This window comes from Betta splendens, chromosome 15, assembly GCF_900634795.4.
Source record: "Betta splendens chromosome 15, fBetSpl5.4, whole genome shotgun sequence".
NCBI classification, from domain to species: domain Eukaryota; kingdom Metazoa; phylum Chordata; class Actinopteri; order Anabantiformes; family Osphronemidae; genus Betta; species Betta splendens.
Genome location: NC_040895.2, coordinates 6,278,670 through 6,301,731, shown reverse-complemented (window position 1 = coordinate 6,301,731; position 23,062 = coordinate 6,278,670). Strand labels below are relative to the sequence as shown.

Sequence of the window (23,062 nt, the reverse complement as noted above, 5' to 3'; positions counted from 1 at the left end):
GGCTGGAAAATCAACTCAGATTGTTTAGACACATACAAACACGCTCAGCATTTATTGTGGATTAAAAGGCTTGTGTGTGTGGGTGTGATAACTGAAACCCATCAGGGGGCTGCGTCCACGGTATTTGCATAGAAAGTTGTCTCCACCCTCTGCGATTTATTCACCACTGAAATGAAGCAGAATCACAAAGCGTCAACCTGTAAGACGTTCATCAACCGGAGGGCTGGACTCAGTAAGTGTGACTCTATTATATATTATATATTTTATTTTAGCAGTGTTAAATATAAATAAATATTCAAACATGGCGTTACAATTTAGTTTGTATTCATTATCGTTTTACTCAGCTTGAAATTGAAACTCAACACTGTCCATTTGTTTTATGGGTTTTTTTTTAACCCTTTTAGAATATCAGATAACAATGTTTTTATCGTAGTTTTATTGTTTACAATGAGTTTACAATAAAAGTTCTAATTAGGCCTTTTCTTGATACCGCAACAATTTTTATTAGAGGGATAACAGAAGAACTTCAGTTGTTTATTTATTTTTTTTATAAATGCACAAATTACATATAAAATATATCACTTTAAAACATTAAAACATGACTAATGCATCAAATGAAACAGTTCTAAGGCTCAGAGCAGCTCAGTGACACAGCTGAGGGTCAGAGAACAGCACGGAGACTCACTAAGCCGCTGTCCGCGGTGCTGAAGCGGGATCCCCGTACCAGGATAGCACGTGCAGCGGACAGAGGCCCAACCAGCCAGAGGGTGACATTCCGAAAGGTTTATAACAAATACTACATTCAATTCTTGCAATATACCACGTCGACATTTAGCGTTGTTATAAGAATATTTCAGGGAGGCGGGACAGGGGCCTGCAGCGCCGGACTTTAGGGGAAGTGAGCTTACAACACGGGGTTCGCCTCCTCCTGGTGGTTTCATAGAAATGCGCACCCGCTAGTTTTATTCAAACTAGTTTAAACTGCGGCACCTCGAGCACCTGAAGTATCATGATAGTTCATAACACGCTTAAACAACCGCTGAACTCAGTAGTAGAAAATGAGCCTGTGTGTTTTCCCAATAAACAGAAATAAACGAACTTAGTAGATTATTTTAAAAAATATAAAAAACATTGTTAATTTAATAAAATAAACAATTATTATAAGTAATAATAATGATTATTATTATTATTACTATTATAACAATAAAGCTTCAGCGACTTGTGTCTTATTAGTTTCCAACTCTGCTGAGGAAGCCATAAATACAACCATACAAATATCCCTTTCATAATAATAATAATAATAATAATAATAATAATAATAATAATAATAATAATAATAATAATAATAATAATAATAATAATAATAATAATATCGGGATGTTGTATTCTTAAAATACAATAAATAATAATAATAACAATAACAACATAATACTACTACTACTAATAATAATAATATTAATAAAAAAATTACAGATGGCATGTGTTATTAAATAACACATATATACTGCTATTTATAGTATTTTTTAATATTTAAAATAAGTAACACTTATTATAATATCTCCTGTCACTTCCGATGATTTTGTCTTGCTCAGCTTTGCACAACTGGCGTGTCTCTCGTTTACAACAATTCCTGTTGCCCCAAGCGAGGGAGGGAGGGGGGAGACGCGGAGAGTGAAAGAGGTGGTTGTTGGTGGAGGACGGGGGGCTTGACACCCTTTGCAAGAAACCTGGCCACTGTAACAAAGCTCGAGCACACACGGGCGCTGACGGTGCGTGATGATACGCCCTTTGGGGATAAACCACTTCCCTCGGCGCTGCGGAGCTCACACACAGACACACGGTCTGTGGCTGCACGAGGCTGCGCGCCCTGAACGCCTCTCGGGCTGCTTTGATGGGAGGAGTGATTTGCTTAGGGAAGCTTGTTGTGCGATTGATAACCTACGGCTTTAAAGTGAGAATGTAGTGTCTCCAAGCTCTAGAAGTCAGATTTGAATTTGTGACATCATTAAAGGTTTTGGGATAAGTGGCGTAAATCTCTGAAGGAATAATGGGCACGAGCAGGTACTTATACCCCCGATGCAATGGCATTATTTCAAATTCAGAATCATATTCAATTGCAACGTGAACTTTGAGTATCATATATCCTCCTGCAGGATTCCTATCATGGACGTGTCCCTGGAGGTGATTAATCCATCATCCGCGCGGCCGCTCATAGTGGCGTGTCTGACGCTGCTCCTCTCCTTCCGCCTGTGGCGCTGGCTGCGGCAGCGGTCGATCCCCGGTCCGCTCCCGTGGCCGCTCATCGGGAACGCGGCGCAAATGGGCCAGGCGCCGCACCTGTACTTCGCGCGCATGGCGAAGAAGTACGGCGACGTGTTCCAGATCCGGCTGGGCTGCCGCAACGTGGTGGTGCTGAACGGGGACTGCGTCAAGCAGGCGCTGGTGGGGCGGGGGTTCGACTTCGCCGGCAGGCCGGACTTCACCTCCTACAGGTTCGTGTCCAACGGGAACAGCATCGCCTTCAACACCGTCTCGGACTGGTGGAAGCTGCACCGCAAACTGGCGCAGTCCACCGTGCGCATGTTTTCCACGGGCAACCTGAGCACCAAGAAGACATTCGAGCACCACGTCGTGTGCGAGGTCCGAGAGCTGCTGCGGCTGTTCCTGCAGAAAACCGCGGAGGAGGGACATTTCGAGCCCATGACCTATCTGGTGGTGTCCACGGCCAACATCATGAGCGCCGTGTGCTTCGGGAAGAGGTACACGTACGAGGACGAGGAGTTCCGGCAGGTGGTGGGCAGGAACGACCAGTTCACGCGCACGGTGGGCGCGGGCAGCATGGTGGACGTGATGCCCTGGCTCCAGTATTTCCCCAACCCCATCAAAACGCTGTCGGACAACTTCAAGGCGCTCAACCAGGAGTTCAGCGCGTTCGTCGTGGACAAAGTGGCCGAGCACCGGAAAACGATCCGACCAGGCGCCGCCAGGGACGTCACGGACGCGTTTATAGAGGCTCTGGACCAGCTGAGGGACCACACGGGGCTTTCCTCAGAGAGGGACTACGTGGCCCCCACGCTGAGCGACGTATTCGGGGCAAGTCAAGACACACTGTCGACTGCCCTGCAGTGGATCGTCCTCATTCTCGCCAAGTAAGCACCTTTTTAAATGATCAATTTGCCGTTTGCTGCTCCACGAGATCAATTCAAGCCCACAATGAGGCGAATCCATCCGGCTGCTGGCTGTCCAGACTTGAGGTGGTGCAGTAGCTGCTTATGTAAGAGCCTATGGGGGAGCGGAGCCGCGGGCAGGTACAGTACTGGCAGCAACACAAAGGGCTGAAACTGCACACCGCTGAAGGGTGACTGAAGTGCCCAGTCAGCACTTCACTGCAGGAGTAATAGGAGCTCTGGCAGATTTTACATCAGTTCCTTCTCTAATCTGGCTTGATTGCTTAATCCCACCGTTTCGGTGGAATACACTGCCCCGAGCTACACGTTTATAATAGTAGTAATTCTGCTCATTGTGGGGCTTTTTAATACCTGTGCCTGGGTGATTGAGGGGGGTTTTCAGTCAAACACGGTGCCGTTTCTCCTTTGTCTCTCACTGTGATTTAATAAATGGTCCTCGCATGTGAACGCAGGTACCCTGAGGTGCAGACCCGCCTCCAGCAGGAGGTGGACAAGGTGGTGGACCGCAGCCGACTCCCGACCATCGAGGACCAGGCGCGGCTGCCCTACGTCGCGGCCTTCGTCCACGAGATGATGCGCTTCACCAGCTTCACCCCCCTCACCATCCCCCACTCCACCACCGCGGACACCTCCATACTGGGCTACGCCATCCCGAAGGACACGGTGGTGTTCATCAACCAGTGGTCCACCAACCACAACCCGGCCATATGGTCCCACCCGGAGACCTTTGACCCCCAGCGCTTCCTGGACGGCGCCGGCGCCCTGAACAAAGACCGGACCAGCAGGGTGCTGCTCTTCTCCATGGGCAAGCGGCGCTGCATCGGCGAGGGCCTGTCCAAGATGAAGCTGTCCCTCTTCACGGCCCTCCTCGCCCACCAGTGCCGCGTGGCCGCCGACCCGGCCCGGCCGCCCGAGCTCGACTACGACTACGGCCTCACCCTGAAGCCGCGGCCCTTCTCCATAGCCGTGAGCCTGCGCGACGACATGGCGCTGCTGGACGCGGCCGCCGGACGCGGCCCCAAGGAGGAGGTCAGAGGTGAACCCTCGTCAGGTTAACAGTGTGCACGGAGCTCGAGGTTGTGAGAAAATATGAAGTAACGCAAAGACTGGTGAATCGTGTTGGCTGATACTGTATCTATAAGCTGAACTCTCAGGCTGCCTCTGCTTGTTCACATTGTCTGTACACAGCAGTGAGATGAGAACAACTCCGTGGTCACGACCACCGATTACTGATTTATAACAGAGACACATGCAAACAAACACAACATTGTGCGTCCGAGCCGTTTTAACCCAGCAGGGACAAATAAGCTCCCACACTCCCCCTTATTACCTGCTGTGTCACTGTGTCGATAGGCGTCGCACTGAAAGGTGACCGCACAGATGTGTCCGAAACAGCACAAACTCAACGCCCACGTTGTGTTTCTTCCTGGTTCCCAGTGAATTATTAGCGTAGGAGCAGAGACCGTCATTATGTGAACTGTATGTCGCAGTGCACAGTGTAGCATCAAATGTAGCTGTTATTATGCTGCCGCTTGCTGAGCAATACAGCCCTTTAAGCTTTTGAATACATATTACTAATATATTCCTGCACAGTAGATGTGATGTTTTGTTCCAATATTGTACAGTTGCTTAATAAAAAGAATCTTTAAATACAATGTTTCCTTTGAATTCATCACAGTTTATAGATCAATAAAGGTTCAATTAAAAGTGAAACAAAGTAAGTTGTGCCCATTACGTCACTTTCTCATGCAGACCAACCATATTTAGTTTCAGCAGGACTTGGCGTGGCGCCAGAAAAGGGCCGTTTTCCCGGGAGATCCCGTTTCATGCGGCCTTTTTTTTTTTTTTTTTTTTTTTATCTGGCCCCGCCAGAACACGCTGTGCCCGATCAGCCAGAGGACTCTCAGAGTAGCGTGACAAAATTCAGATAAAGCTCCGGCAGATGACAACTGATACGGACCCGTTTTCTGCCTCCTTTCACAAATAGGCGACGTGAAGAGAGGCGGAGCGGTGCCAGCGGAGTCCTGTGTAACTGGGTTTTCCTTCGGCACAATTGAGCTGCGCTGACAGATCAGATGCAAATGAGGAGAAAGTACAAAGGCGCTGACGACGTAAGTGTCTGCCTCAGTGGGACGGTGGCTGGACTTACAGGAACAGAGGGTCCACGCTCCAGCGACGAGCCCCTCCTCATATTACAAGCTGCAATAGGAAACCAACACTCCTATTAGTGTATGAAGTGCAACCACAGAACTTTGACATCCTGCAAAATCTGGGAATTAAATCAGAAATCTCAGAAATGACAGGACGAGGCATCAGATGGAGCGATGCGGTAGCAGTGGTAAGACACATGTTTCACTACGTCTTAGATCTGTCAAGACTGAATTAGGTCTGAAGATTAGCTGGAATTGAAACTTGCATCCTGCGCTGGCTGAGGATTAAACTTAAAACTTAAACACACACACACACACACACACACACACACACACACACACACACACACACACACACACACACACACACACACACACACACACACACACACACACACACACACAGTCCTTATGCTGTTGCATAACTTTAACCAAGCTGAGATTGTGAATGGAGGCACATGTGGAGATCTGAATGGATGTTAGCAAGATTGTACAGATAAGGCATTCAGAGAGCAGGCTGCTATCTGTTGGGACAGACCGACAGGAATGAAGCCACAATAGAGCTCGAAATGTTAACACACGGCTGAAATCAACATCTTAACGGAGTCCTCTGTGCAGCCTTTAGACTGGGGTCAAGCCAGTTCAGGTCAACACACACCTGACGAAAACGGAGCAGAAGGGTGTTTAAAGAGGACGATGATGCGCTTGCAGACTGTATTTATTATTAAGTGAAGCAGGAGACGATGCTTTGCTAAAGGTCACCTGATCGTTTTTGCTGGATATCCATGCATTCATACACGGTGCAGAAGTGCATCAAGCCCAGCATTATAACATAATCTCCAGGTCTTTTCTTGTGGAGGGTTCACAGAGGTGAAACCCCGTCTCACAGCCGTTGGTGGTCACACGGGTCGGCAGCTCTAAGGAGACAATGAACCCCACAACCCAGCGGCGGCTGGGCCCGACACGACGCCACGGCGAAACACAAAGCTGGAGCAGCGCGAGGGGAGAAAACAAACCCTGAAAGCTGCAGCCTTGAACGGTTATGAAACGCGTGGTCCTGTGCTGCTCGCTATGAACGCACATCAAGATTAGACGCAATCGCTCTCTCGCGCAGACTGTCGGCGTCGGTGATTAAACACAAAACATTAACGGTTTTCTTCATACTGAAGGAGAAGCAGCGGTAAATGATTTCTGCAGCTGTAACAACTGAGGCTCTTGATTAAACAGCTGGATAATAAATCAGTCAGGGAGAGCCAGCGTTTTCACGACTGTAGGAGCACCTGTGTGCGCTGGGAGGAACCTGTTCAGAGTGGTTCTACCATGGGGGCTGGGACATGACTAGACTGGTGGGACATTAGCCTGAATGTGATCCAGTAACAGATTCCCGACCTCCCCGGCACAAAATGTACCATCTGAGCACAACAAAAACGATGCCTTCATGCTACGCCGTAAGACTCGTGCAGGATCCTGCTCGATGCAGATTATGTTGACTTTGGACAGGAATCAATTTGGTTTATAATAATAAATCTAAAAAATGTTAATTATACACACTAGCTTACATAACTAATTTAGGGAGGGCCTTCCTCCTATAAGGAAGTACGAAAGACGGTGCTTAAGCAAGACAAATGACAAACTGACAACTCATCTCAGCATTGCACAGATTTAATTATAGATTCCATTATCATTAATGAGTGAGTGCACACTGCCTGTGGACTACGATCTCTATGTAGCGTCTGAGATGAATATTGCACTTGCTTTGTCATAAAAACTTACATTCATAGTTCTGGTAGAAAAAGAAAAGCAATGCAAAAGTCTGATGACTTCACAACATAAGATTTAAATGTACTGAACCTGTCGGTAAGTTGATAAAAAAAAAAAAAAAATCAAAATCTGTAGAGTAACAAAATTAAAGGTTGCATGAAAATTGCAATTTTTACATTACAAAGAGCAGGAATGCATAAAATGACCGACTGTCTGATAGACAGCAGTGGATCTGCCTCCCCTGCTTTACTCATTACAGAGAACCGTCCATCCAACCCTTTCACGCACAACCTGCTTCAGTAAAATAATTGACATGCAATAGAAAAAGGCTAATTTCTTTTTAAACTTTGATTTACTGCTGATTATGCGTCAGTTCGCTAATCAAGCACAATAATCCCTTTCCGTCATTAGGCTGCAGAAACCTGAGCAAGGTCTTAATTGTTCTGGGGACAGTATGTATGTATGTGAGGGAAGTCAGAGAAACATTAGGCTCTTTTGTGGTGAACTCACTGTAGGTAGGCTTTCACTTTAACTAACATAAATCAAAAAATCAGTTATTAAACTCATCTCATTAAATCTGATTTAAGATTGGAAAGTTTAAATCAATAGAATACAAACAAAATGTAAGAATCAGAGCTGCATAAAGGAATGTGTGAATAATAAAAAGACTGATGATGATGAGTTCCAGGAGAGGTCAGGATTAAAAAGCAACCTTTGATTAAAACAATAAAAGCACCACGAAGGAAAACCAATAGAATCATTCAAAACTATGTGGTAAAACAAATAATATTTTCTCAATCAACCCCAAAATTACGACATTAACCACATGACTTCTTAACAATCTAAACATCATACTTCAGTACTAAAAGCCAAAAGTTACCCAGGGCTTAAATCGGTGTAACATCACATGGTCATGCATATGAGCAAACCAGTTCTTCTTGATGGACCCTCTGATACAGTACAGGCAAGTGGTGTTGGTGCCAGCATCAACGGTCATAGTTCATCAGAGGTATCCTACAGGATCACACTCCACGTGTGTTCACTGCATATTAACATAGGCAGAAAGCAAACTGATGGCAAAGTGAAAAGGGGAAGAGTTCGTCCAGTCAATCCAAAACAAAAGTCTTGATTACTAGAGAAGGAAATCACTGATTTGGTACAACCAGCTGTATGAAGCATGTTTTCCTTTTTTAAAACCTTTTTATGATAAAAAAGTAATAAACAAGTTCGACTTAAAAGGACACAGGACAGTTCTGACTGTGGTGGTCTATTATGTCTATTACTAATGAAACAAAACACACCTTCCTCCACTCACAGAGTGAATTAAAGTTACACATACACCACCTAAAGCACATGAAGAATACTTTTCTGGAGGAACGTCCTACAGCCATGTCCTATGAGCTACTCCGTTGTCACACCCCAAGCGCTGGGCAGAGTGAGACCAGCTCCTTCTGTGCCTCTTCATCCTGAGAAACAAAGTAACGCAACTCACCAAATGTACAGTACAACTCTTAGCATAGGCTAATTGCGGTAGGGGTGTGATGACGTTTACCTCTTTGGAGACAGCTTTCATTGAACAAGCTCTTTCACACATCTTCCTGGCCTGTTCCCTTTGGCCCAGGTCTTTGTAGCACTGCCAAAGAAATGGAAAACAATGAAGTGTTTAGTCCCAATGTGATTTACAGGTTATACCTCACAAACCTTCGCTGCTACGCCAGCTACGCACCTTGGCCAGAAACACATAGTTGAGTTTAGAATATCCTGGACTAATCTCCTCAACCTAAAAAGAACAAACAAAAACAGATAAAATCCAGTTAATTAGTACACACACTAATTGATCTGTTGTTAATTAAAAACATTTGTGCTTGGTTAAAAGTTTTAACTGTATCATCATGAAGAGCAAAACCCGGAGACTTTATCCTCAATGGATGGGGATCCTACAGTACAGCATGTGTTTGTTGAAGCTTGACAGCTTCTCTGAAGTCATTAGCAGCATGACTGAGACAAGTCAAATCATATCGATGTTGAAAAGCCAGGCACGCACACAAATATTGGCAAGAGGCAGCATTCATTTATCTACTATATAAACAATTGAAATGTGACAACATGGATGATGCCTGTCCAAACAAGAGCTCGGTCTCTGGAAACTGACAGCAGGAGCGACCCGAAGGCAAGTTAGACTGGGAGTAAACGCTGAACAAACATGACATGATGTAATAAAACATCATAACAAATCTGAATTCAAAGCATTAGATCCTGATTTTATGTATCTTAAGTACCTTAAGGAAATTCTTCAGTGCATCTTCAACTGTGGCACTTGGAGGTTCTCCAAATAATGTGGCCGCAACTTTCCTCTCAATCCAGGACAGTTGAGCCACCTACAAACAATCAAAGAGAAAATTAGTACTGATCAGAAACATTGGATTTAAACAGTAGTAGTTTAATTGGTGCAGTGTTTTCTTCAGTGAATGAGGGGAAAATGTCATGGCCAACAGTCACGTGAGTCTCTATACAGTATACTATAGAGACTGACTATAGAGTCAGTGGGTCACGTACAGCGTAGCACCAGCGGCCCAGCAGGTAGTAGGACAAAGGGTCTTGTGGCTTCAACTCAATGGCTTTATCCAGGTGATCCTGGTGGGAGGACGAAGAAGACACAGAGGGAGAGGATTTTCATTGATGACTCACAATGCAGCTGCTGCTTCACAAGCACCTCATGCAGTCTTGGAGGGTGATAACAAAGGCCCTACACCACACACCTTCCCTGACTTGTTAATGTTTACCTTAAAGATATATCCATTCTTTATCTTGTTCTGTATTGTGTCATATTCTGCCATAATTCCACACATGATGGCGTACCTGGGAAGAGACACATGAGGGAAATTCACATGAGGTACCTACAGGATAAACTGCTCCATATGAACAAACTAAAAGAGAATTTATAGTAAATGCAGTAGCTTAAAATAAAAACTGATAAATTATTATTATTGTTTTGAAAGTACAGAAAATAGAGATGCTGACTTTGTATTACTACAGTGGGATGGATAGTACTCCTATCAGGGTTTACACATGCAAAACTGTCTGTAGTGACAAGATTAAATTGATAATGATAATTTAAGGAAAAAACAGTTTGTAATACAGTCTTGTCAATAAATTGTCTATATAGTTTAATTGTTGCACAACACAGGCCTACAGGAATTAAATATTCTGAATTGTTTCAGCTGTGATGGAGATATACAAGCAAACAAAGGGGGCACCCAAAAAATGACAGCGCTGAATGTTCTTTAGCCAGACTGCTCATCAGACAACATCAGTAAAGACAAGCTGTTCCACCTCCATCCCACTCTCGCTAATTATAGCACTGACTCGGCTCAATGAGCAGGTGGAGGGGAAACAAAGAGTCGGTTCAGTGTGGGGATGTGTAAGTATGTGTGACACAGGAGAACTGAGCTGATCAAAGCCTTTTTACGGTGAGACTGCTCTAATCCTGCTACTATACCACGACGACATAAACATCTATTTAAACATAGGCTTAGCAGGTTCAAAGGTCACCTGACAGCGCTGCAGACACAATCCATTACTGGTGACTAAACATCTGCTGTAATGAAACTGAATTTTGCTGCTTGGTATCATGTCATTAAGTTAGAAAAGAAATCAAAACCTATAATGGGAGGTGTGAACAATATACCATTTAAAGCATTGAAACAAAATAGCTTCACCAGCTTCACTGGATAGAATAGCATGGCCTGCTAATATCTAAGAAAAAATGTTACGTCCCACCCACAACGTTCTGTCCCTGGTGAATGAGCTCAGGCAACTACAAACTATTTGTGCAAACCAGTCAATCACGCTTATCTTTGTAAAATCATGTTGTAGTATGGTGATGTGATTAAATACAATAAATCTTTGCAGCGGTAAGATGAGAAGTGCAACCACAGCAGCATACCAGAGGGGAGTAGTAATGATGATGGAGCCTGAGCGTTGCCCAGGTTAAGAGCTGCTGTGGGAAAGGTTGCTCAACATCCAGTGTACCGCAACACATATTTCAGTGCCCTCTGTGGGTTTGCGCTGACATTATTCTATTTAAGTGTCAGTGGCCGAGCTCCTTATAAACAGACCAGCATATTTACCATAACCTATAACCTCTATTCACCTCTTGGGGACGTTAACAGGCATAATGATGTCGAAGTTCACCTTGACTATGGGCCTCTGTCTTCTGAACATGAAAGACGAGCTTTTCCGTACATGTTTTTGTTTTGTCCTTGGCCAACATACATGTCACTGTGTGAAACACTAGCAGGCCTTCAGCAGCGAGGCAGAGATGAGGGCAAAAAAAAAAAAAGGAGAAGGAAGAGGAAGCAGAGATGTTGAGAGGTATGTCTAGCCTCTGGGGCGTATCTGCTGCTGTTAATCTTGTTTTTTCTTCCCCCCAAGTTGAAATACTATCTCGCTTTAACTTTGCAATAGAAGAAATATGAAATAATAAGAAGGAGGAAATATGAATGGACCTGATCAGCCAGTCTGTGCTTTTTATTTTAGGGAAATACCCAACTCGACTGGGCAAAAAACAAAAGAAGAGCGTACATGTCAGCTGCTTGAGAGAAAGCAGATTGACAAAAGGGCCAGAGAGAAAGACAACCTGTGTGGGACAAAGTCAACGTGAGCTTTTTAGGTGAGGCGATATCAAGTGTCTCCTTGCAACAAATGAAAACAAGAAAGGATGACCGGGACTGTCTGGCTGTGCATCAAGTGTTCCCTCATGGAGTCTAACTGGGACCAGTGACACCAGCCGTGGCGAGCCGAGGCACGTGCTGGTGATTACTGTCGCTCATGGAGGTCGTTCTCACCCCACCGCCCTGAATGCTGCCCAGCTTAATCCTCAGGGCCCCGGTCGTTGGCCAGGCCTCACTGCGATGAACCCAATTCACACGGTCGGATCGTTCAAAGAGCGCCTCCAAACAAAGCTGCCAATACCAGGATGTCATCATGTCTACGGAGCGGCAGCCTGCCAACATAGTTTTAATAGGTTTCACTGTCACTGTCACGAAAGCAGCCGCCGTGACAGAGCATGGACTCCGTGTACTTATTTCCCTGTAGTGTAGAACTGTATGCTGTGGTCCATTTCATGGGCATTGTCCACTTAAAGGCACAGTCCCATAAGTTCCAGTTGGGTAAAATGTGTCACACTAACAATGTAGAGTCTAAAACCTGCCATATTTGTAGGATCAGTGGCTGAAGTGGCACCTTTCAAAGACACATTGTACGTTCGCTGCTGCCTGGCCTGTGAGCTACACATACTACAGAGCAGGTTTGTTGGGTCTGTCCTCACTCACTCAGCTTGCTAAGCTGTCACGCAAAGGTTCAATTAAGAAGAGTAAATATGTTAAGGTCCCCAGGGTTCACTGGACAGGATTATGGCATATACTCCTTCATTTTTACATGTAAAAGTATTTTTAGCAAATCAGGGGCGATAGAGTTTCCTTTATTCAGGTTTTTAAAGCAACCTCTAGAAGTATGTTCAGAGGCAAAGCAGGAAATGGCAACTTCTGCCAAGTTGCAATGAGCTGTGGGGCATTCTGAAAAAAAAACAAAAAAAACTGGTGACACGTTTTCTCACGGCAAAGGCAAGCTAAATAAACATTTACCTCAGACATAAACTTTCTTTAAACACGGCTGACCCAGCTTGCCCTGTTCGATCAACCTAAATAAGAGTTTCTGCTCCATTTAAGAATCTTACAAATTCCATTAGTGCATATACAGTAGGATTAGGCATTAAGCTGTTTTAAAGCTGTTGCTCTGTATTAACTAAACAAACACGGCTTTCTATTTCGCTTGACATCTCGGTATGTGCGTGAGCTAATGCTAATTATTCTTTAATGCAAAGGGTGAGCAGCGCTGCTGGCTCAAGCACGCAGGTTGGGTTCAGGTTTCATGAGAAACCTTAAGACGTGTGTATAAAGAAACACATGTCCTTAATTACACTGAACCTTCATTCCAGGACTCTAATTATCGATACAGAGACGGGACTATTCATGTTAATCAAATCGAATATATCAAAATTAAAATCAATTTAATGAAGCTGTGACCGAAACGTTTTTGGTCTGACTCCGAGTCGGTTTTCCAGCAGCACCTGATGTCAGAGCTGCATCTGATGCAGTCTTCATCTGTTTATTTCAGCCATAGTTTCCATTTGTGATGAGCATTCATGTTTTGACATGAGCCGTGTTTAAGAGGAGGAATGCACTGCTGGGGCCTGCATAAATACAAACAGGATAAGAAAGGGGATTTTTCCTTAAGTCGGAGTATCAAGGCAGGTATTTGAGACGAGAGGTTCACCTTCTCCTTCATACTGTCTAAGACTCAGCTACGACGGCAGATTAAACCTCGACTTAACCACTCAAAACCAAACCAGACCGTATTTGATGTGAGGAGCTTTTTCATTACTTCTACCAAGTCAGACAGTTGATCACAATAAAGACAAGTTGTATGAGCTGAACTTAGACGTAAATGCTGAAAAACCACCCATTGTCTCTCTCTGTATCAGCGTAACCCCAAGCACTGAATATTTACAGCTGTGAAGCAGCCACAAAATAAGGGAACTGCAACAACAGAAGAACATTAATCACTGGAGTTATTGCAGTGAAACTGTCAGTGTATGCGGAGGAAATTAAGGTTTACACTGCTGAAAGGCAATGTGAAGCAGGAGCATGTTGGAAAGGTGCAGTACGTCACTGCTGTCCGACAAGCATGCATGTCTCAGCAATCCTCTCCTGCAAGCAATCTCAGCCTTATATTTGGTGCCCATTCATTTTCATAGGATAACTTGGGATGAATAAAAATGACATGAATGCTTGGGACTCTAAATAACAGAATGAAGTGTAGCTTATAAACAAGGACTAGTGGATGGAATGCAACAACAAACCCACCACTGGTGACTGTCTGCACACGTAGGGTTCAGACAGACTGCATCCTCACCGACTTTCTTCCCTAATAGGAAAGAAGAAAAGACATATAACATGACAATAATGCTCCGCATATGAAAAGTACAGAAAGAAAAATCAGTGAAGTAGAACTAAGAGTTGTGTAGAACAGTCTGGGGTGTTTTGGGGAATTACCAGCTTCTGCATACGTCTTCTTCTCCTCCAGAGTGGAGCTCATGTCATGAACATCACAGTAAGCTCGGGTTAGTCGCCAAAGAAACGTCGACTCCTGTCCAAACTGGAGGTGTACAGTGAAGTGTTACGTTGGGCATTCACAAATAGAGAAAATACGCATCTGCTCATAAAGTGAGTATATGAAGTATGCAATAATATGACACACCTCCTCTCTCTGCTCTATTAATATGTTGAAACTTTCCCTTTTGTCACTTTCGGTGCCCTGACGCAAAGAGTCGACCCGTTTGAGGAGGATGGACAAACTGTCCGCGGGCTGTTCTTCATCAGGTTTGCTTACTTCCTCTTCATCCGAGTCCGTCAGTGCAGTCATGTACCTGAGAGCACAACAAACACACACGCAACGAGTTAGTAACACATAATGTGAAGGGATGAGTTTGCTGTCAGAAATCAAGACTCCACTGGTCCAGATTCACAGCCTCTGCCTAGGTGGTTCCATTCACCCGGCCAGACAGTCCCCATCCTGCCAGCAGGATCAGGAATCTTCAATAAACAGCCGAAATGCTGCCAATTTCCCCAAGTACAAGTTGATTTATAGCCTTCTTCAAGTACTTGGAATGAAATTGCCACAGCCGAGTAATTTTTTTAGATCACTGGATGTTCAGTTTTAACAAGAGATTTTACAGGCCTTCTTTCTGCCAGGTGCTGATTAAAATGATTCAGTCCTCACTGCCTGTTTACACATAAACTGCAATAGGTTTGTTTACATAAGTGGATCACTTAATTATTTATAAATACTAGCTGTTAAGAAACTCTTGACGTCTTAAGGTGGATACCTGGAGGCTTTTACATGAACACAGTTTGTCAGGGTGAGGCACGCAACACCCGTATTAGACGTTTTATGGTTCCCTTTCAACTACTGTAAGTATGTACTAACACCCTAAGCTAACACTTAAGAAGCAGCAGTAAAAATAATACCATATTCACTGCACAGGTAAAATGAAAGACGCACACAATGGTTAAAATATGAAGAGCCTCTATTAAGTGTTGGCAGGAGGTGCATTTGCGTCATTGGTGGTTCAGGGAATATTTCGGGCTGCAAGCCACGGTTCTGGAGGGATGTGTCAGAGCGGGCCACAGACAGAAACACTGCAGACTCAACAGGTGCCTTCGCCGGAGGCAGCGACAGCACACGCCTTCAACCCCGGCTGCCGTGATTACAGAGTAACATGGGGGCATGAAAGCAACCACCACGGATGATAACACGCCATGGCTGACAGAGTGAACAACACAAAGGAGGTGTCTTGTTGTCTGGTGCGATGAAATAGTAGAGCACATGGAGCTGTCTTTAATCAGCCATAGTTGATAGTCAAATAATCAATACAGTGTGAAATATGGTTAGAATAATAAAACAAGCACAAAATTGGCTTCCAGATATATATTTTTATGTACGACAAATCATTCAAACTACTACAACGTTCATGGCATGTTTGTCATAATTATGATTCCCAATTGCATTTAAACATTTACTTTTAAGTCAGTTTTGTTACTTCTAGAATCTACTTTTAGGTTTGTAAAATGGATAATAGTCAGTTTTTACTTGCAATAGCCTGCACTGAACATTCGGAGCTATTTGGCAATATATAGAAACAGCTCAGTGGCAAAGTGGAATGTAGGCTATCCAGCAGCTTAGTAAGAAATGGAGAATGAGAAACTAGACTTTACAGTATCTTTATTTTAATCTCCATCTAATTTCAGATCATCATTTCAGATACTTCTCTAAAGCTGTTCCCCAGTCTCCTTCGCTGCACTAAGCACCGAGGAAAGCCTGAAACCTGAAGGCAAGTTTCAAAAGATTGAATAGCAGATACACTCCAGGAAAAAACGGGTTTTATGTTTACTTTTCTGACTGCGGTGGCCTTCGTTTCCAATTTTTATCACACCACATCTCAGAGCAAAGGCTTAGCCCAACTGTAGATGCGTTCACATTAGTGAACTTGTGCTGTCCCTCGTCCATTCATCCTTTTGTCCTCGTATTCATTCAGCAGGCCGTGCGCCATCACTGCCTATAGTTATTTACTCAGTAGAGCCAAAGAGACAGGCAGCGCAGTACTGAGTGTTCAGCGCATTCCTGTCACGCCATTCCACAGCTCATAAATCACTCACAGAAGCTAAAGAAACACTTTTGTTACGGTGTTGTTTATCAAATGTGCATGTATTCAGTTTTTTGTTGTTACAGACACATATTTATGAAGATGATCAAGATTAGAAAAGATGATGAGGCACTTGCATGGCCATTGCAGATAGTGGTACTGTGTGCATATATTCAAGTGAAACTAGAAATATCAGTGTATTAATCTGGCCTTTGTTTACAGTGAATACAACTATATGGAGAACGGCATACTATTAGGCTGACGTATTTGTAGCTACTGTAGGTACTAAGTGCATGTTTGTGAAGGGACCATTGTTATCCTGAGTTTGCAGGAGTGATGGCCAAGAACAGTGCAGAGTCATGACAAATCTGTAGCTAAAAAAGTCCGTCACCGATGGTCTTTAGATAGCAGTAAACCCCAAAGTGAAACAACTAGAGACCCCGAGGAGAAGAGAGAGGAGAAACTAAGCAGTGGAAGTCTCCGCAGCTACATGATTCAAAACACGTCTGAGTTACCATCCCAACATTGGCAGGGCTTTGGAGCATGCAGCTCAGCCTATTCAGTGTGAGAGGCTGTGGTGACAGCACCAATGAATGCCTGCTACACAACAAGGCCTGGCTGACTGGAGGAAGCCCAGTCTTTTCATGGCCCCCAAAAATGAGAGGGATACAGACGTGAGCTCATTGATGAGTTACTATAGCACCAAGCTGACAACACTTCTTAAAATAGTACAAATGGAAAAAATAGTTTGAAAACTGGTGTTTGTACAATTCTGGGTACAATTCTAGGTACAATTCTAATACAAATGACATGTTACGTAGGTTGTAATGGAGGAATAGATGGTGGGAGGAAATCTAAATAGAATGACATTCTCACTGAAATTCCACTAAAGAAAAAAGGCAGAAGAAGACAACAGCTGAAAAACATCCCAGTTGGTGACAGGGATCAATGGGAGATTCATCAAACTGACAACAAACACAAGTACCAGACACTGAGAGCAATGAAAGAAACCAAAGCCCTATGTAGAGCTTGTGTCATCTAAAAGTTACAAAAAACATTGATTGTAATAGAGGAAAGTCGATTCGAGAATCAAGATGAAACTGATGCCAAGAACGTACAGTGAAAGAGCCTTTTGCACTCAACCATCATGTGGGTGATCAAAGTCGAACATGAGAAAACACAGATCAGAGACCAGCCAGGGTGACAATGGAGACAGACAGATAAGAGTCTGCTCAATGCTCACTGTATAATAAGGATGCACATTCACCAGTATATTCTATTCTGTAATATTGTTGCTTGCAAAGATTCATGGACAGACATTTAAAAAAGTGGCAGATTTTCTAAAACGTATTGCCTGAGTAACATACTTTCAATATACCACATTATTTGATATTGTCACTTCTGCTTTAATGCACAAAGCTACTGTATACACCAAACAACAACACAGATTCTTACAATGAGGTCCGAGACTAGATGTGAAAGTCTTCATATAGACGGCTGCAACGCACCATGCAGCACGATGGCACATGGAAGTCAGACCAAAGCCTTTAATCACAGAGCAGACGAGTTACCTTTATCCTTTTTAAACATTTTGGTGTTTGTTGATCAGACTTGCCTGTCACTGAACAAAACACCAGCTTATGTCAACACTTATCCAGTGTTATAAATGCTGGTTTTTGGAAAGAGAAAAAAAAAGATGGAATCTGTAACATGCTTGAGCTACAGTGACGCCATGTGAATAAACTTATTGGAAACTTTTCAAGGAGTTACAAGTTCCCACAAGATGCTTTTAAACCAGGGATATGGCAGCCTGGCATCCAGGCGGGATGATCGATGGGTCTCTGAGGAAACAACTGTGAATATGAGAAGTGGGCGAAATAAAAGCTGTGTCTGTGTGTTGTTTCTTGCAGAATAAAGATGCAAACCTGTGTTCAGACAATTTGCAAACACTGCTCTAACTTCAAATGCCTCAATATAGTATGAGGTCATACTGTAATTGATCTATTGTAATTGTTCAACCACACCCTAAAAGCAATGTTACAACAATGTGCGTTTAAAAAAAAGTTAATAGTTTTATTAAATGTTTATAAAAGCAATAATTTACACAAAGCTTTAAAAACATGTTCTTTGCAAGTGGTCAAATTTAAAACGTCCATAATAATGTCTACTGAAAATTTGCTGCCCCAGTAATGAAGTGTAAAATGTTGAAGGCATTTCTATAACTTTATTTTCTCTCTCACCAATGGTCTCTAGTACGGAGTAAACAAAATCCCTCTTTCACATTCTAAAAGTGTGGAATTCCCAAAATTTGGAAATCATCCCTGAAACAGTGTCCCAGCTTTTCTGGGGATGTTGTACACCAAACAAAGATGAACAGCTCTATAAATGAATGTGAAGAATAGGGGGTGTAACTTGCTCCACTGAGGGAACATTACGTCTTACCTAAGGTGCTGCAGTTTCTTCACTGAACCATTCCCAATATCCCCCACGCCCTCTGCTATACAACACTACACAGCAGCAGGGAAGGCTCTTTAATTTTGAGAGGTGTGCGTCTGATGTGATTTCTTTTAAAGCATAATAATACAGGCTATAATTAAGAACGTTTGATACGGCCGACAACTGCCATTCAAAGGCAGTGAACCATTTCTGCTAGAGGGCAGTCTTACACTTCCATCTAAAGGAAAGGAAAAAGGTAACCTTAGCAGAGGCAGGGTAATTTTAAACGATTCATGAATCCTTTACATGGGTGCTAAACTAAAGTTCCACAGACAAAAAACAAAAAACTAATGACACGTGTCTGTTGCATCTGACTTACCTCAAGCATTTAAAACTAGGTCAAGGTTACTTAGTTATGACCTAGTTATGCTGTCATAAGGTAATTGGTAAGTCATTGTGATGAGAAGGTGCCAATAACTTACGGTGTGGCTAGGAGGTGAGAGCAGCTGCACTGGTAGTGTAATACTGTGTATCTTGGCACAAGCTTTACATCCAATCAGACCAATGTTTGTGTATGTAGGGAAGCAGCAAATGTCCACTAAAATATCTATAACTGGCTCAGTCATTATCATTTTATATTCTTATTAAGGATTTTGATTAAGATGACAAGTTCAATGTAAGTGAACATATCTGTTTACGATGTTCAATGCCATTGAATGAGTTTGAGTTTAAATTGGAATAGGTCAACTGGGGATGTGGTGGCTGATCAGTCTGCACTCTGCTGTTTTCTGAAGCAAAGGTACACACTGTCACAGTTTAGCACATACACTGACAAGGGCGTTTAACTGGAAAAGTGGGAAATTAACAAGAGTGCTTATCCAAATACTGTTAACAAATAAAATGAAATTCAGCCTGCTGTACAATGTGCATTTACCTGTCTACTTAAAAATCAATGACGTTATGAAGCCAAACATGGTCAAGATGTACAGGGCTACTTTCCATAGATCCAAGAAAGCTGCCTCTCACCCTCTGTCGCTTGTGCCTCTCCCTCTCTTCTGTCTGTATTTCCCTTTGTTTTTGCTAGCTACAGTACATGCGACTGTTATTGCCGTCTTTATTAATTCCTTTGCAACCTCAAACTTTCTCTCAAATGATTCGCAAAATTTACCACCTGTGATCCACAAAATCGATTGGCAAGGTGAAGTCATGTGGGATTACTTAACTCGCTTTCAATTGGCCAATACACAAAAAACTACCGTAAACAGCTGTGCCCGGTAAAATTAAGGTGCCCTCTAGATTCTGAATCAAAACGTCCAGTTTGGTCAGTAGCTCTGTATTGTATTGTATTGGACAGGTTTTGGGTCTGCTGAATATAAACTGTGAAGTTTATTTTCACACTTTGTATTCAACAGTTTTAACTTGGTTATTAAAACAAGAAATATGATCATAGGGTAATCTAGTAAATGAATAACTTTGAACTGTGTTCAAAGGTCTTTCATAATTACAGGTTCAAAGGACAGTACTCTGTCTCTATTTACCACCAGTTCACATTTTGTGTCTAAAAAGTACACAACAGCAAACTTGGCCCTTTCCCACATTATTTGAGCCTCATGTTGCTATCAGTTTTAAAAGCACTTTACGTTTTCTTAGGCCTGTACATAATCTCAATGTGAACTATAGTTCCCAAAAAATAGTAAAAGATAAAAAACGGGAAGTTATAGAAATCCTACATCTTTCTCAGGAAGAAACATTCAGAAAATAAGAAATACTCACGCCACAAGCTTTGAAAATACTCACCCTCCCTCACTCTCTGCTTCCTCTGAGCTCCGACCACCAGATCTGGCCACGTTGCCGGTTCCTGCTGGCCTTTTCTTTCGTGTTGGCGTGGTCCTATGTAAGGGGCTCACTCTGCGCATCTCATCCCGTCCTCTCAGCTCCTCTCTTACTTGGTCCTGCAGCGATGGCAGAGCACTCTTCAATGCCTTCATCTCATCCTTCAGCTCAGACACACACTGGATCAGGGCCTCGAGGCGCTCCAGCACCTCATCCTGACCCCTGTGCACAACTGGACCATCCACCATCATGACACCCTGTTCATTAGTTCGGTTCCTGTACAGCCCCGGCCATGAGCCTCTTCGCCTCGACCTAAAGCCTTGATAACACACCACAGCAAAACTGATGCCAGCCACTCCAGCCAAAGCACCCAGGACCAACACCTTGCTGTCTGTCTGGGCCATTTTGCAGGCCTGCAGAGGACACAGAGAAAAGGTTTTAGGTCATTGGCTTCATTTTGCACATAATTCATATACAAGAATAACAAAACTCAGAAGCTAAGAAAATCAAAACATATCAAATCTATTTCTTTCGACCCAGATGACAGGTGTTCATTTTGAATTAAATGTTTTTACTAACTAGACTGTGCAAGACTACGAAAAAGTTAATAATGAATATAAGCTGACACTAAGTAGAGCATTTACACTGACTGAATTATAAAGTTAACCGACACAACAGGGCATTATTTAATAATATTTGACAGTCTGAACATGAGGGCCACAACATCAGATATATAAATTAACATTAGATATAGCATTAGATATACAAGCATTAGATGTTTAGGGTTTTATAAATGACCATGGATTGCAATGATCTCTAGTACATGGCTACAATAGTCTGGTGTAATGTGCCATAATTAGTGATTCTGTATCTAATGCCTCTAGTAGTTTACCAAGAAATAGAAAACGGTATAAAACTGTTTTTATTGTCGGTATGTTTACTCGAAGTAAAACCTGCATCAAATGAGTGAGTAAAGAAACTATCGCTGACAACATCCTGTTTGGAAACGGACCCTGTTTACACTGTTTACACTGTTTACACTGCCACACGTTAGAAATGCCTGGACAACTAGCCTAACTACATAATTGGATCAACACATAATCACTCAGGCACCAGAGTTAACGGCAACAAAACATTAGCTCTTGTGCATCTGAACACATTTCAAAGTGTATTGCGTGATATAGTCAACGTGTCACATCTCCGAGCCATAACTACACATACATGTAACGACATTGACCAACTGTGTAAATGAACCCGAGCTGTCAATTGCTACGTTAGCTGAACACATCCAGCTAAAATTCGCCATTTCCCCAAAACGCTAACACATAACAACGGCATTCATCAACGTTGAACGTATTAAACTGCTCAAACAATAAACATAAAAAGCATAAAGTAACGCTGTTACTTAGAAAACTTACTGCACAGACGATGCTACTGGAGCAACTTGCTTCACAGCTATTTAGTGTAACCTTCAAAATAGCTCGTGCTTCCTAAACGTGAAGCCACAAACGTTCCGGGCTTCTGTAAACGCTACATTAAAATAGAACTGTCTTCTACGAATAAATAAATAATGTTTTCAATTTGACATCAGTTTGTCTGTCATTACAAATATCTTATCTGACAAATTCCGTGCTTCGCTTCCTTAAACTTCTTTAGGGTTTAGGTTTCCTTAGAATTATGAATCTGGAAAAGGTGTGTGTTATATTTAATATGTTTTATTGTTGTAACTTATTTAAACTATGATTTTATATTGCTATTAATGTCAAAATATTTCCATAGATATTTTCAGAAGAAAATAGGTCCCCTACTCATTACTACTACTTATTATACTTCTACATGTTATTCATATTCATTCTATTTTGTTGCCTTCTCTTAATCTCTGTTAAAAAGCATTACAAAAAGTATGTTTTTTGCTAATGTATATATTTTGTTTATACTATACTATAGTCTCAATTTATAACGTAAACACACGTATTATGCTACTCAATCTCTATACTAATTATGCATAAGCTTAATTAAAGGCTTACTTGTATGAGTCACTCCTCTCAGTGTTCTGCAGTGAAGCTGGACAGAATAAGCAAAGTGATTAAAAAAGTTACTCAATACACACATTATCACATCAACCTTGGCCCTGTGGTCATTGCACATTGAGCTGTCCTTTCTGGTTTATACTCGAGTGTAACAGACGTCACTTGCTATGTAGGAATGTATGTGAATTACTTGTGTTTTCAAAAAATATGAGTTTTTAAAATATTTTTTATTGCTTGAGGGGGTTTCGGTCATTTTATCTTTATCTTTAAATAATTTTTTAGCACTTTCAGAAACTTTTTTTTTAAAGAAAAGCACAAACTAAATGACCAACCTTGATGACTGTAAGTTTGTTACATGAACAGATTCATCTGGAAGGTTCTTTCACTTTCTATCTTTAC

The 23,062-nt window shown here is 42.6% G+C and overlaps 2 protein-coding genes across 4 annotated transcripts; one reads left to right on the top strand and one right to left on the bottom strand.

Moving 5' to 3' along the window:
* Positions 1-212: 212 nt before the first annotated feature.
* Positions 213-7,227, top strand: LOC114842071 (cytochrome P450 1B1). 2 transcript variants are annotated; one of them, XM_055502498.1, is made up of 3 exons: positions 213-232; positions 2,154-3,149; positions 3,641-7,227. In XM_055502498.1, the coding sequence occupies exons 2-3, from the start codon at positions 2,164-2,166 to the stop codon at positions 4,242-4,244; spliced, it is 1,590 nt and encodes a 529-aa protein (XP_055358473.1). In that variant the 5' UTR covers positions 213-232; positions 2,154-2,163; the 3' UTR covers positions 4,245-7,227. The 2 variants fall into 2 exon arrangements, with proteins under 2 accessions (XP_055358473.1, XP_028983390.1); XM_029127557.3 differs by lacking the exon at positions 213-232 and adding an exon at positions 1,698-2,061.
* On the bottom strand, positions 6,985-22,761 carry LOC114841944 (regulator of microtubule dynamics protein 2). Of its 2 annotated transcripts, none has more exons than XM_029127242.2 (11): positions 22,661-22,761; positions 20,598-21,046; positions 14,420-14,588; positions 14,215-14,317; positions 14,026-14,086; positions 9,883-9,958; positions 9,656-9,733; positions 9,379-9,477; positions 8,826-8,879; positions 8,652-8,732; positions 6,985-8,565 (listed from the first exon to the last, which is right to left on the bottom strand). In XM_029127242.2, the coding sequence occupies exons 2-11, from the start codon at positions 21,035-21,037 to the stop codon at positions 8,512-8,514; spliced, it is 1,215 nt and encodes a 404-aa protein (XP_028983075.1). In that variant the 5' UTR covers positions 21,038-21,046; positions 22,661-22,761; the 3' UTR covers positions 6,985-8,511. The 2 variants fall into 2 exon arrangements, with proteins under 2 accessions (XP_028983075.1, XP_028983074.1); XM_029127241.3 differs by lacking the exon at positions 22,661-22,761 and adding an exon at positions 22,052-22,167.
* Positions 22,762-23,062: the final 301 nt, after the last annotated feature.

What these genes read in the sequence shown, in the direction of transcription:
- LOC114842071 (XM_029127557.3), top strand. An exon ending in ATCGTCCTCATTCTCGCCAA is followed by an intron (nt 3,150 to 3,640) that starts GTAAGCACCTTT and finishes ATGTGAACGCAG; the next exon opens with GTACCCTGAGGTGCAGACCC.
- LOC114841944 (XM_029127242.2), bottom strand. Translation starts at nt 21,037, where the DNA reads ATGGCCCAGACAGACAGCAAGGTGTTGGTCCTGGGTGCTTTGGCTGGA. An exon ending in GAAGACGTATGCAGAAGCTG is followed by an intron (nt 14,087 to 14,214) that starts GTAATTCCCCAA and finishes CTTTCCTATTAG; the next exon opens with GGAAGAAAGTCGGTGAGGAT. An exon ending in AGAATGGATATATCTTTAAG is followed by an intron (nt 9,734 to 9,882) that starts GTAAACATTAAC and finishes TCCTCCCACCAG; the next exon opens with GATCACCTGGATAAAGCCAT.